Genomic DNA, 12,968 nt, shown 5'->3' on the forward strand with positions numbered 1-12,968 from the left:
ACCCTCCCACCCATATTAACAATTTACTAAACAGATAAACAAATGTTTGTGAAACCTATTGTCTTTTGGTTTCATCTTCCTTATCCTTTAAAGTCTGGAAATTTACTTAAACAAACTAGAGGTGTTGCAACAGTCTTACTGGAATAACTTTGTCAGCTTTGATGAACAAACTTAAAGTTTTAACCCATTACAGCTGATAGTGTTAAAAAAACCACCTCATATATGGCATACAATCATGATAAGCTGCCTTGCACAGCTACTTTCAGATTCAGGTTATACTGTTTTCTTGACAACAAATGATCTTGTTCTGAAAGCCACCATGGTCACTATTAGCCTAGCGCCTTCAGTGGACTTCATTTTTTCATGACTGAAACAATACCAATTTCTTCCCAAAATTTTACAGCATTTATCATTTTGGTAGCTAATTTAGAAAGCAGCAGTAGGAATATTGAGTCAAGTTCATTTCTTGATTGTTCATAGACATGAATCAAGTTAACAAATTCATTGAAGTAAGCCCTCAAATATACCAAACACTAAAGTCAAGAATTTCACACTGAACTGCCATATGAAGCATGATTTCTCTGCTACATGTACATCTTAGACAAAATAGCTAAAGCAGCAATTTAGAAATACATGCTGTCATGGTTTTGCATGGGAGACATTTAGGGAAGTGATGCAAAGCTTCCAGCCACTGAAAAGCTGGACATGCCTCTGTGAAAAATACTTGTTAAAGATGAAAGAAACCCGGGAACAACTTCTTTTCCTTCTGGTCTGGGAACAGGTAACAAGGCCAGCCCAGCCCATCTCGGCTGGGCTGGGCCAGGCCGGGCCGGCTCTGCCCTCTGCTGCAGGGCCGGGACCCTCTCTGGGGAGCCTGCTGAGCCCTGTCCCGGCCGGGCCAGGCCCCAGCAGTGGCCAGGCAGGGAGTGGGGAGGCTGTGAGGGGCCCTGGCTGTAATGGGTTAAAACTTTAAGTTTGTTCATCAAAGCTGACAAAGTTATTCCAGTAAGACTGTTGCACCACCTCTAGTTGTTTGCTTAAGTAAATTTCCAGACTTAAAAGGATAAGGAAGGTGAAACCAAAGACAATAGGTTTCACAAACATTTGTTTATCTGTTTAGTAAACTGTTAATATGGGTGGGGGGGTTTGCTATGATTGATAGCACAGTATCAGCTTATCCGCTCAGAAAACCTAAGATTCCAGGAACTCAGCAGATTGAGCCTAAAATTCCAGGAATCAGACAAAGGAAAATACCAATCTTCATCTTCAGACCTCCGGGGGGGGTGGACTATGACCACCTAGACACAAAAGAAGAATACGCAGAGTACTACACATCAACCCGGAAACAGGACTGTATAAGAACTCCACGGAAATATCAGAAGAGTGCGGCAGTGTTAGAGCGGAGACTCTCCTGTCGCCCAGCGCGCCCGGGGCACTGACTTTGCCTATTATCGCTTGCTGTATCAATTAATAAATTTCATTTTATTTGGACTTATTAGTTGGTGATTAATTCCTTACTGCAACTAACCTATAACACTGGCTTTTAACATCTTGCCACTAGGATCCCCTGCCCCCAGCGCAGCCACCGCACGAGAACATGCAGCTCAGGCCAGAGGAAGCCTTGCAGCCCACACAGAGTGGCCCTGCGGCTGGAATTGAATGCAGCAAAAAACGAAGACCAGCCATGCAGCTGATCCTGACACAGCCTTAGCTGCAGTTCCCTCTGAAAGCACCAAAAGCACCCCACCGAGAGACCATCTGCAGGCCGGGGTGAGATGTTAACTCTTTCAGTGCTTCAATACTCCCTCGAGTGAAAGGAACAAGATGCAAGCATGTAAAGGAGCAACATGAAGACATCAAGGTCAGTGAAGAAGTCAAGTCCCAGATGGAAGCGAGGAGGAGATGCCTTAATCTTGGGACTGAAAATCCTCTTGTAATAGCTATGGAGAGAGACTCTTTTTCCCTGTAACACATGGAAGCCACGGGGAGATGAAGGGTTCAATTTGATATTGAGCAAAGGCCTCTATGCCAAAGTAAGCAGATGTTAAAGTAGCTGTGATCCTATGGGAAGCTTGAACAGAGAAAGAGAGAAGAGTGGTCCTGTGCCCCCAGGAAGAGAAGGGCCTCTGTTCCCAGGGATGAAGATGATTTTAGAGATAGATAATGAGAAGCGTTGCCTTTGAACAGCTCATCTTTAAAACAGTACCCCATAAGTTGACATGGCCCATGAACACAGCTTTGGGAAAATCTTGTGGAAAATGGGAAGGACTTCACGATTGTAGATTTCCACAGACGGCTGCTATTCATGAGAGAGCCACGAGAGAACTTTTTTTCCTCGTGGAGAAGTCTCCATAACCTTAACGAGAGGGACTTCTCTCCCTAAGTAAACTGAAGAAAGACTATTTTAGAGGTGGTAAACTGACTGAAATTTTATGTTTTGCTTCTTTACATTGTCAGTGGGAAAGAAAAGGTTGTGGGGGGAGGAAGAGTATTCTGAAGGTTTTGTTCTGATTCTTATTACTCTTTCTTTAGTTACTGTTAATAATTTTTTCTTATACCCTTTCAAAGTTTTGAGCATGCTTTGCCTTTCTCCTAATCCTATCTCTCAGCAGGAAGCGAGTGCATTGGCCAGGAAATCTCAAAATTGACGAAATCTCAAATTGGCAAACCAAAACCTCTATAAATGCACTCTTAAAACTGATAAATTAAATCAATGTATTAAGAAGAGGGCCTGGGTTCTCTGGCTAGAGAAAAATTTGGCTTCACAGATCTCAGCTTCACACTACACTAACTGCTATAGTAACTAAACATTCATTTTGGCTTCTACTGCTTTTATATATACCATGATCTTATTATGATCAACTCAAGACTGAAATTATCCTGCAAAAACATTGGAAACTTCACCAACACCTTCTAAATCTCTCCAGCAGCAGCATACAAAGAAATTAGTTTGCGCTGCATGTATTCAAAACAGATGAAGGCTATCTTTGTGTGACTCAATATCCTCAACTAATTTTCAATCAGAACTTCACTTGCTATTCAAGATCTAAAAAACATAATTGTCTTTAAAGTACTTCTCCTGGTAGGCTACTAGTTTTTGAGGAAGTATCATTTCTAACCACTGGTATCCTATATTTCGTCTGTAAGGTTATTTAAAAGCACGTTTCCTAAACATAGGGGACAAAATATACCATCCAGAAACTCTAATTAAGTTATCAAGAAAAGTCTCAAAACAGATAATAGAATTGGCCACAGATTACCAGAACTGGATGATACTGAGGCAGAGTGGAAATTTTCCAGGGTAGAAATCCCTTTTGATTTAGGTGAAATGTACATCTTTGAGTTAAGTATGTAGCTTGCTGTTTAGTCTGACTGCCTGTTCTTGCGAAAAGCCTGTGCTTGGAAGGACTGCTTCAGCCAAAGGACAAGAGATAAGGAGGGAGGAGGGGGGCAGACAGAACAGGGCAACCTGACCCAGGAGTTCTTTCTGAAGAATTAGTGGCAAGTGTCACACAAAATCAGTGGAATGAATATGTTTGAACCTATTGTAAAATTGCATGCGATATGTATTTGAGAGGGAGATAAAAGGAGATCTGGACTTCCCAGAGGTACACATGTCATTTTAGGGGGACGATTCCCACATGCGCCCAGCGCTGTAATAAACATACCGGCTTTACAACTTTCACAAAAGTTGTGGAGTTTTGCTTATCTCCGCAAAACAATACTTATTTAAGAGTTGTAGATAGACCACAAAATCTAATGTATAACCTATTATTTAAATCAGCTTTAGGACCAGATGATTGGTAAGTGAGCAAACATGATGCTAAGATTTAGAACGGTTGAAGACATAGAAGGCAGTAAATAGGATCTTCTGTATCACAGTAGTAGAAACGGTTAAAAAAAATTATCAGTGTATTGGGTTTTCATGGCCAGGTTTTCAAAGCCAATGTCAGATGGCTCCAGGACAGACCCAGAGATGGCCAGAGCCAAGCCAATCAGAAATTATGGTAACGCTTCTGTGATAACATATTTAAGAATGTAAAAATGTTATTGCATGGAGGTAATTGCACTCAAAGAAGAGAGGACTGAGAATATGTGAGATGAACTCTGCAGACACCAAGGTCAGTGGAGGAGCAGGAGGAGATGCTCTAGGTACTAGAGCTGAGATTTCCCTGCAGCCCGTGGTGAAGACCATGGTGAAGCAGCTGTGCTGCTGCAGCCCATGGAGGACCATGGGGATTCAGAGATCCATCTGCAGCCTGTGGAAGAGATCCATGCTGGAGCAGGTGGATGCCTGAGAGAGGGCTGTGAACCTGTGGGAAGCCTACACTGGAGCAGACTCCTGGACAGGAACCTGCGGGCCCATAGAGAGAGGAGTCTACACTGGAGCAGTTTTCCTGGTAGGACTTGTGAGCCAGTTGGGAGACCCATGCTGGAGCAGTCTGTGCCTGAAGGACTGCACCTCATGGAAGAGGAACTCACATTAGAGCAGTATGTGAAGAACTGTAGCCCATGGGAAAGACTCATGCTGGAGCAGTGGGATGGACTCACGTTGGAGAACTTCATGGAGAACTGTCTCCTGTGGGAGGGACCCCATGATGCAATAGGGGAAGGACTCCTCTCCCTGAGCAATGGCAGAAACCACAGGTGATGAAGTGGCCATAATGCTCATTCCTTGTCTCCCTGCGCTGCTGGCGTAGGAGGTAGAGCTGGGAAGGAGGGAGGGGTGGTTGGAAGGTGTTTTCAAGGGTCTTATTTTACTTCTCATTATCCTGCTCTGATTTTGTTAGCAATAAATTCAAGTAATATCTCTAAGCTGAGCCTGTTTTGCCTGTGGTGGTATTTGATAAGTGATTTCTCCTGGTCCTTATTTCACTCAACTCATGAACCCTTGGTTATATTTTCTCTCCTCTGTCCCATTGCAGAGGGGAGTGAGTGAGTGGCTTTGGTGGTTGTCTGGCAGCTAGCCAGGGTCAAATCACCACAAATAGACAGATAAATAGATAACATTCAAAGAAAGAGCTAACAAGTCTAATGTAGTGGAAATATTAAAAAAATTACGATAATTACTTGAGGCAATCTGTAGCAAATCCCATGGGAATAGGAAAAGCTCCTTGGAGAATTGAACAATAGGAATGCTGAGGCAGCAAAGAAATCCCTGTCTCTCCAACCCCCTGACCTATAATCTATCTCTGTAACCCTATATGGCAATGTTACCCCTAAATCTTTGCTATTGGCTAATCATGGATATTCCTAAAAACACTTACCATTGGTTAAGCTTGGATTCTAGCCAAACCTATATAAAGGGCATACTGTACCCCCATTAGTTAGAAGAAGAGCTGAGACCCTTCACAGACCATCCCAATAAATCATCTCTGTGGAACCAGCCAATGTCTACTTCTCCTCTCTCTCTGTCTGCTGCAGCCTCAGCCCTGGGCACCCCTACCTAGCAAGCACAGCTGAAATCCTAAAGAGCTTGCAATCACTATAAGAGCTGAATATCACCATGCTTGCTAGAGGATAGCCCTGCGGCATTGGCGTGAGCTGAGCTTTGGGCACCCGGTCCTCTAAGGGGACTGAGCTCCTGAGCAGCTTTGCATGATAATAAGGCCAAAATACAAGGCTTTATTAGCAATCTCTTGATAAAATTACTAAATAATGATGATATCTCATTATATGAAAGGAAGGGTTCTCTGGAGGATTAAAAATTTAAGGAAAAGGTGAAAAATTGTGGAGGAAGACTACAGGAGGATCTCACCAGCACCTGTGCTAGTCCTTTTGGCACAGAGGTGTTACCAACTGTTGTATTGCACTAAATAGTTTATTTAGTTGTTGTTTTTGCACTGAGTATTTGGTAATTTGCACTGATCACATGGACATGGTTTGTTCCATTCTCCCCTTTCCCCCCTCCCCCCCCCACCCACTCCAAAGCCCCATGGTGGTGGTCTCTTCCTGATTTACTCCTCTCCTTGCCCCTCCCCTCACTTGTATCCCATTGGCTGTGGTCCCTGTCCTCTGCCCCCCGTTCCCCCGGATTTAAAATCTCCTGGGACAAGACCCTCGCCCTCTTCTTCTCCTTTGCTCTTTCCTGTCTTGAACCCCCTGGAGTAATTCCACAATAAAGCTGTGGGATTTTTGGTCCCAAAGAGAAGAGTGCCTCTAGTCTTTTACTTTTGTCCTTGTAAAGGCTGCAAGGGGCCAGGGGTCCAGAGCTAGCCGGATTGGACCCTCAAAGGCCCCAGAGAGATTAGAGAGATTAGCCTTTACAACCAACCTCTCATTGGCCCAGTTTTGGCCAGCAGCATGTCCATCTTCAGAGTCATCAGCCATTGGCTCCGCCGGACATGGTGGAAGCTTCCAGTATTCCAGTAGCTTCTCACAGGACCCATCTTTGTATCCCTCTCCCTAACCGCCCCCCCCCTTCCCCGCTACCAAAAACCAGGCTGTGCCAAACCAATAGACATACACATCAATTTAAACAAATGACAAAATTTCTGGGTTCACTAAAGCAATGACATGCACAAATGCACATGCATATACTCAATATCACTCAGAATTTCTTCTGTGTGCGATGCTTCTTAGAAATCAAAGCAATTGGATTATAAAAGGAAGAAGTCATACAAGTATATCATGCTGTCCAAATAAAGCCGATTTACTGATTCCTTTATTAATGGTTTTCTGACAGGCCCATTCTCATCCTTAGACAATAACAATTACTTTCTCAAAAGGGCCAGTATGATATTTTTTTTGTTTATTTAAGGCTTTTTAATAAAAAGCCAATCATTATTCTTTACTCAAACATTTATTATACATTCATTTTTATTGCATTTGTGTTTCCAGATCTTTTGTGTATTTCAAAGATGAAAATTCTCTGCTTAATTTAGAAACGTTTTCAAACTGAAAATGGATTCCTCATCTGGAGAAAAACAACACTGATTTTTGCAGGTTCTTGGACTCATCTACCAAAGTGCTATCAATAACAATAGGGATTGTAGAAAGGGTGCTCACAGTGAACCCTACCATGACTTTCAGTAAAAGGAGTTACTGCTTTCCTTGGATTAAGGTGGACTTCCCTACTGCACAAGCAGACCAGAAAAAAACTCATAGGGAACTGAGTTTCCTTAGTAAAACTGTCAACATTTGTACTCCAACAAGAAAATGTAGTTTTCTTTTACACTGAATATTTTTCCCACTAGTTTTACTTTAAGCTTGCACATGTTGTAATATCTGTAATTTGATGAACTACACAGCAAAAAAGTGAAAGTGAATGCAGCTTAAAAGACAAAAATGCATTGGAAAACGATCAGCAATTGTTTTCTAGGAGATCTAAACATGGAAGAAACACTACATACTCTACTCCTTTAAATTCTATAGTGAAAAACTGTAATGAAAGAACAACTTTAAGGAAGAGAAACTTAAAAAACCTAACAAGTGAATACCGGGAAAGAATTAACATCATACACTCTGATAACTTGAATATCCCTACACTCCTCAATAAGTTAAAAGAAAATTCATAGGCAACAAAGCGTTATAACAATTTTGTCTTGTCTTTTTACATTGTAAGAATGGATACAGAACATTGATTGTAAACTATTTTCAAACAATAGTAGTGAGCAAAGTCTAGTTACAACCAGCAAAGGTATTTGATTCTTAAGTTGTTTGGCCAAATAGTTGTTATTGGTCATACTTACTTTTGAAAGGTGATGTTCAGATGAAAATCCCAAACCGTAGACTGTATTTGCTCTGCTGTCTGCCCATTGGCCAAACTTCTGGGATGTTTTTGCAAATGTCATGTTGGGGGTGATAGTGCTATTTATTATTGCCTGAAAAAAAAGGAATGGTGGTAAAAAAAGGGGCTCTGTGGTTTTGATTTTTTAAAAAGTTTTCTCAATAATTAAAAATGACTATTATAGACAAGTATCTGTGTACACTGAGACAAATTTGCAAATAGAGAACAATTTCTAATTCAATTACAGCTAAAATTATAAAGCATATACTGGCATACATTCTTTAAAAGGAGCAAAAGGAGAGGGGCATCTGTTTGCAATTGCAAGTAGTCATTGAATAGACAGCAAATCTAAAAAAAGAGCTTTAAAGCATCCATATAGGCTAATAAGATCAGAATAGAAGAACTAGTGAGGTTATCTTGTCTCACAAGTGGATTTCTTCATTCCCTAAAGCAATGCCTCTCAAGATCTATTGTAAGTTCCACAGTTGCATTACCCCTGTTGCATATGCAATACTCACTGGAAAACATGCAATAAAACAAGAAGCGCAATTTATTTTTAAGCTTTTGTATTGCACAAACCTGCTTTATAAGGACACATATGGGTTTCATTTAACAAAAAAATTATTGCCATTACAGTTATAGCCAGCCAACATGAACAAGAAAGACTAGCCACAAAACCCAATATATGTATTGGAAGTGAAATGCGGGCATGCTTTCTCATCTGTCTGGTGCTACTAAGAGTTTCAGTCACATTTGTTAAATAATTCACAGCCCTTTTAATAAAACACTGATTAATAGGTGCTTTGTAAAACCCATGCGAAAGAGAATGTCCTTAAAACTTCCCAGAAAATAGCATACACTGTGAACACAACAGTTCATGAAGAACATTTCTTACATGCTGTTGTGATTTAACCCCAGCCATCATACTAAGTACCACAGTTCCTTGTTCTTCATCTCCCCCCCTCTCCACCACCCTGGTGGGATGGAGAAGAAAATCAGAAAAAGGTAAAACCCATGAGTCAAAATAGAAACAGTGCAAAAAATTGAAACAAAATATTTTAATTTTACTACGACTAATGATAATAGTAATAGGTGAGTTATGAGATGGTTGGCTCTCACAGTTAAGGGGTGAATAATATATATACATCAAGAGAAGTTTTGTAGATGTGTAGTTGTGGCAGCAGTTCTCTGGCCACAGAGAGCAACACATAACATTCCCAGGCATCGTCCTGGGGAAGGCTGTGAGAAGATCAGAGAAAAGAATGATAAACAATTCTTATCTTAGCTTGCTGCACCTGTTGTTGTGAACATGTAGAATGTGTTATGGAGATTTGTTTACCAAAGGGTGGTATCTTAATTGGCCAATGGTGATGATGTTTAGATTGAAGGGCCAATTGGGTCCGCCTGTATCATGACTGTCTGTATGGGTGATGGGTTTCTTAATAAGTATAGTATACTAAAGTGATTGAGAGGAAAGGTGCATTTGCCTTTACAAACAAGCTGTGGGTCCGCTGGTAGATAAAACTAGCACTGGGAGATAAAAGAAACAATGGGAAGGATTCCACTGATTGATGAATGGAAAAAGATATTTGCCTTTACAAATAAACTTTATGTTTGCTGATAAATGAAATTAGACATTGAAAGATGAAAGAAACAATGGGGGAAACCCCTAAATTCCATAAGAATTAAAAATTAAAAGGGAGGGTTATACATTAGAGGGAAATCTTCGGTATCAGGCGTTCTGGGAAGTCTGTACCTCTCAAGTACCTCAGCCAATGGGGAAAGAGAGAAGGGAAATGCGGCTGGGAAATTAGGATAAAAAGGAGGCTGCATCCTCCAAAAGTTTGAGAGATCCCAGAGGAATGCCCCATGGCCTCTCCCTTTATTCGAATAAAGTCAAAGGAATTTTCTAGTGTCCTTTTTGGACATAAACCTCTGATGTTTGTCGATTAATTTTCCTAACATCTGTGGGCTCCTCTGGGATCTTTCCACCGCTCGGGGCGATCGCTCGGGGCAGTGAGTGGAGCTGAAGGCGCGCCTCACCCAGTTTGGGTGATCAACTCCCCTTGGTGGCAGCTGACTCCTGGTGATTGATTGGGATGACAACCCCATAATACTGTCGGAGAGTCCTTTGGAGAGAATGCTGAGGTCTTGGAATGCAGCAAGGTGTGGCCTTAAAGTCAGGTGTCCGGCTAGCAGGAGGGCGGCCAACACCCAGCTGCAAATGTGAGAGCACCCCTCGGCGTCAGAAGGCTTCGGGCTGTGCTCACAGCAGACGGAATCGCTGCTGGCCGACGAGAGTAAAGAGTCCGGACACTCACTGGGGACTTGTCAGATTTATTGTAGCAACCAGGGAGTGACAGATACCCAGGTGTTGAATCTAACGTATCTGCCAGCGAGTGACCAAGAACAAAAGGTGCAACAGGGTTATAAAGGGGAGGAGGGATCTCAGGGAGGGGTTTACAAAGGACCAATAGGGGAAGGTAGGGGAGTGGACTTAACATAATAGGCATAAGGGGAAACCCAATAGAAACAATGTAAAGGAGGGGCCCCGGAGCCACAGCCAATCAAGTCTCCCTAAGCACAGAAGATTCTGGCAAACTAGGAGGAGTGGGGAGTGATTGACTGGGCCCAGGGAGGAGAACAAATTCACATATAAGGAAACACAGGGGAGGGGAAATCATATAACAGAGAGGATTGGCATAAACTCTGGCGGGAGTAACCAAGGTAACCAAATGACAGACAATACCATGGCGGGAGTTGCCATGGGAACATAATAACTGACAAAGCTAAGGCGGGAAAAACTGGGAGGGCAGAACCATTACAGAAAATGGGGGAATGCAGAATTACAGAAAAGGGAAATGCAGCTGGGAAATTAGAATAAAAAGGAGGCTGCGTCCTCCAAAAGTTTGAGAGATCCCAGAGGAATGCCCCATGGCCTCTCCTTTTATTCAAATAAAGTCAAAGGACTCCTCTGTATCATGTTTGGACCTAAACCTCTGGTGTTTGTGGATTAATTTTCCTAACACTATGGAGATAATGGTAAAATATTGTTATTTTGTGTGGCCAGAGTATGAGTTGCCAAAGGGGCTTATATGGCCACCTTTTGGAACAGATAGAATTCATTTGTGTCAGATTTTGTGGAGGTATTTAGAGGAGAATTGGAAAGGATGGATTGAAAGGGAATGTGGATTTATATGGATTAGACAAACAACAGGACAAATCTGTCAAGAAAAATGGGAGAAGAGGAAAAAGGGGAGGAAGAGGAAAACAGTGAGGATTGGGATATTTTTCAGCACCTTCCCTTGTCTCGTCCTGCAGTGTTGCCAGCTGACCCAGAGCCAGCTGTAGGTCCCCTGTATCCTCAACTCCCAGAGCAAGGGGATCAGGGAAATGCTGTTCCTACAGCCCCACCTGAGAATAATGATGGTGTGGGGGGGAGGGGAGCAGTATATAGTTTCTCCTCCTATAATTAGAAAAGTAACTCAATTTAGGACATCAGAAGCCCCCTGGACCCAAGAGACAGTACACCAGATGCCACTCTGCCAAGTTCCTTTGGGGGGTCAAGGGGGAGGGTTTGGGTTTATAATTGTACCACTTACTACCCAGGATATAAGAGGGTTGAAAAAAGAATTGCCCCCATATTTGAATGATCCCATAAGGGTGGGGGAAAAGATAGAGGAATATTTGGGAAATGCAGATTATGCATGGAAGAATTGGGGTTTTCTTTTGGGGATTTTGTTTGGGCCATCAGAGAAACAAATGATTTTGCAGAAAGCTTGGCAGCTGTGGGAGGATGAACATGGTCATGGTTTGACGCTGGCGCAATGCCAGTGCCCCCATGAAAATACATTCTCCCTGGTGTCTGCTGTGAGATGGGACCAGGAATAAGCAAAGCAGGCTCCCACTTAGAAATTAAGAAAACTTTATTAACTAAACTACGACTATATGTGAAATGAAGCACACAGGAAAAATGAAAACCTTCCAAAAACATTTCCTCCTCCCCCCACCAAATTTCCAATACATCCATCCCTCAGATCACCAACTCTCGATCCATCACCACCCTTTAGATAATCAATTCTCAGTTCATCAAGAGGAGAGGAGTCCTTCTTGTGCCATAGGCTTCCCCAGCAAACACAGTTGAGACCTCTTGTGTTTCCATGTCACTCGTGGCACGGCCTGGAGAACATTGGCCATCATGACCTTTTCCTTCCATGCCCAGTGCTCTCACCACTTCACATGGACCAGAGCTGCCTCTAGGGTTTTCCTTTTAAGGATGCTTTGTCCCGTTCCAAAAAGAGCACAGCCTCTCACCTTTGGGACACCTTTCCCCCCAAATTTCACCCCCTGAGGCCGAAGAGTCTCAACACTGAATCCTCTTGGCTCTGAGCCATTGCCTCCCCCTGGATGCAGTCTCTGTGTCACAAGGAACATGGTTCTGTCCATGGCTATACAAGAAAAGTCCAGCTAAGGCCACTCCATCATCTCTTCCCACTTAAGATTCTTCTCCACTGTTCTGACATTTTTCACTTGCATGGACTTTCATCACACTTGCCAATTTCCTCTTCCATTTCATCTCTATCTCTCTTCTAGGAAGGTTAATGTTCTGCAAAGTTTTCATTGTCCAAAAAAGGGCTAAAATCTCGGGTTCTGCCCGCCCAGAACTCCCACAGTGGCCGCACACCTTCTCGCTGCACCCCCTTCTCCTTCTCGGCAGTGCTGCCGGCACATGTTATCAAGTTTCAAGGTAGCACAGTCACAGGCACAGGCTGGCTCTCTCTCTCTCTCTCTCTCTCTCTCTCTCTCTCCTGGGGAGGGGGGGCTGCCCAACGCCTCTCAACCCTTCCCTCCTCAAGGGCCTCTTCACCTCCCATCTCTGTCCAAGGCCCCGGCCTACCTCACCCGGCCACATGGCTTCCCCTCCCCCGCCCAGCAGCAGCAGCTGGGCCAGGAGAGGTCCGAACTCTTTCCCCACCGGAACCCAAGAGAGCTTCCCCCTGAGAGTGCTCTGCTTTCAACCCCCTGAAGGTTGTGGACAAACATCCACAAGCAACAGGGGGTGCTGGACCTAATATACCTACAGTGGATGATGCCATCCCACAGGCTGACCCCCAGTGGGACCCAAATAACCAGGATAGTCTTGCTCGCCTCCATGTTTACTGTGCCTATTTGATTAGGGCAATTAAATCAGCCAGTCCCAGAACTAACAACATAGCTAAGGCTATGCCATTAAAACAGG

The 12,968-nt window shown here is 43.2% G+C and overlaps 1 protein-coding gene across 1 annotated transcript in view; it reads right to left on the reverse strand.

Annotated features, from left to right (window-relative positions):
- Window positions 1–12,968, reverse strand: part of LOC134431417 (homer protein homolog 1-like) — a 170,208-nt gene that overhangs the window by 73,070 nt on the left and 84,170 nt on the right. Inside the window, exon 4 of the mRNA XM_063179431.1 lies at window positions 7,692–7,823. Coding sequence (XP_063035501.1) covers window positions 7,692–7,823 — 132 coding nt within the window. The remainder of the gene's footprint in view (window positions 1–7,691; window positions 7,824–12,968) is intronic.

The sequence above is a fragment of the Melospiza melodia genome, chromosome W, assembly GCF_035770615.1.
Source record: "Melospiza melodia melodia isolate bMelMel2 chromosome W, bMelMel2.pri, whole genome shotgun sequence".
Taxonomy (NCBI): Eukaryota; Metazoa; Chordata; class Aves; order Passeriformes; family Passerellidae; genus Melospiza; species Melospiza melodia.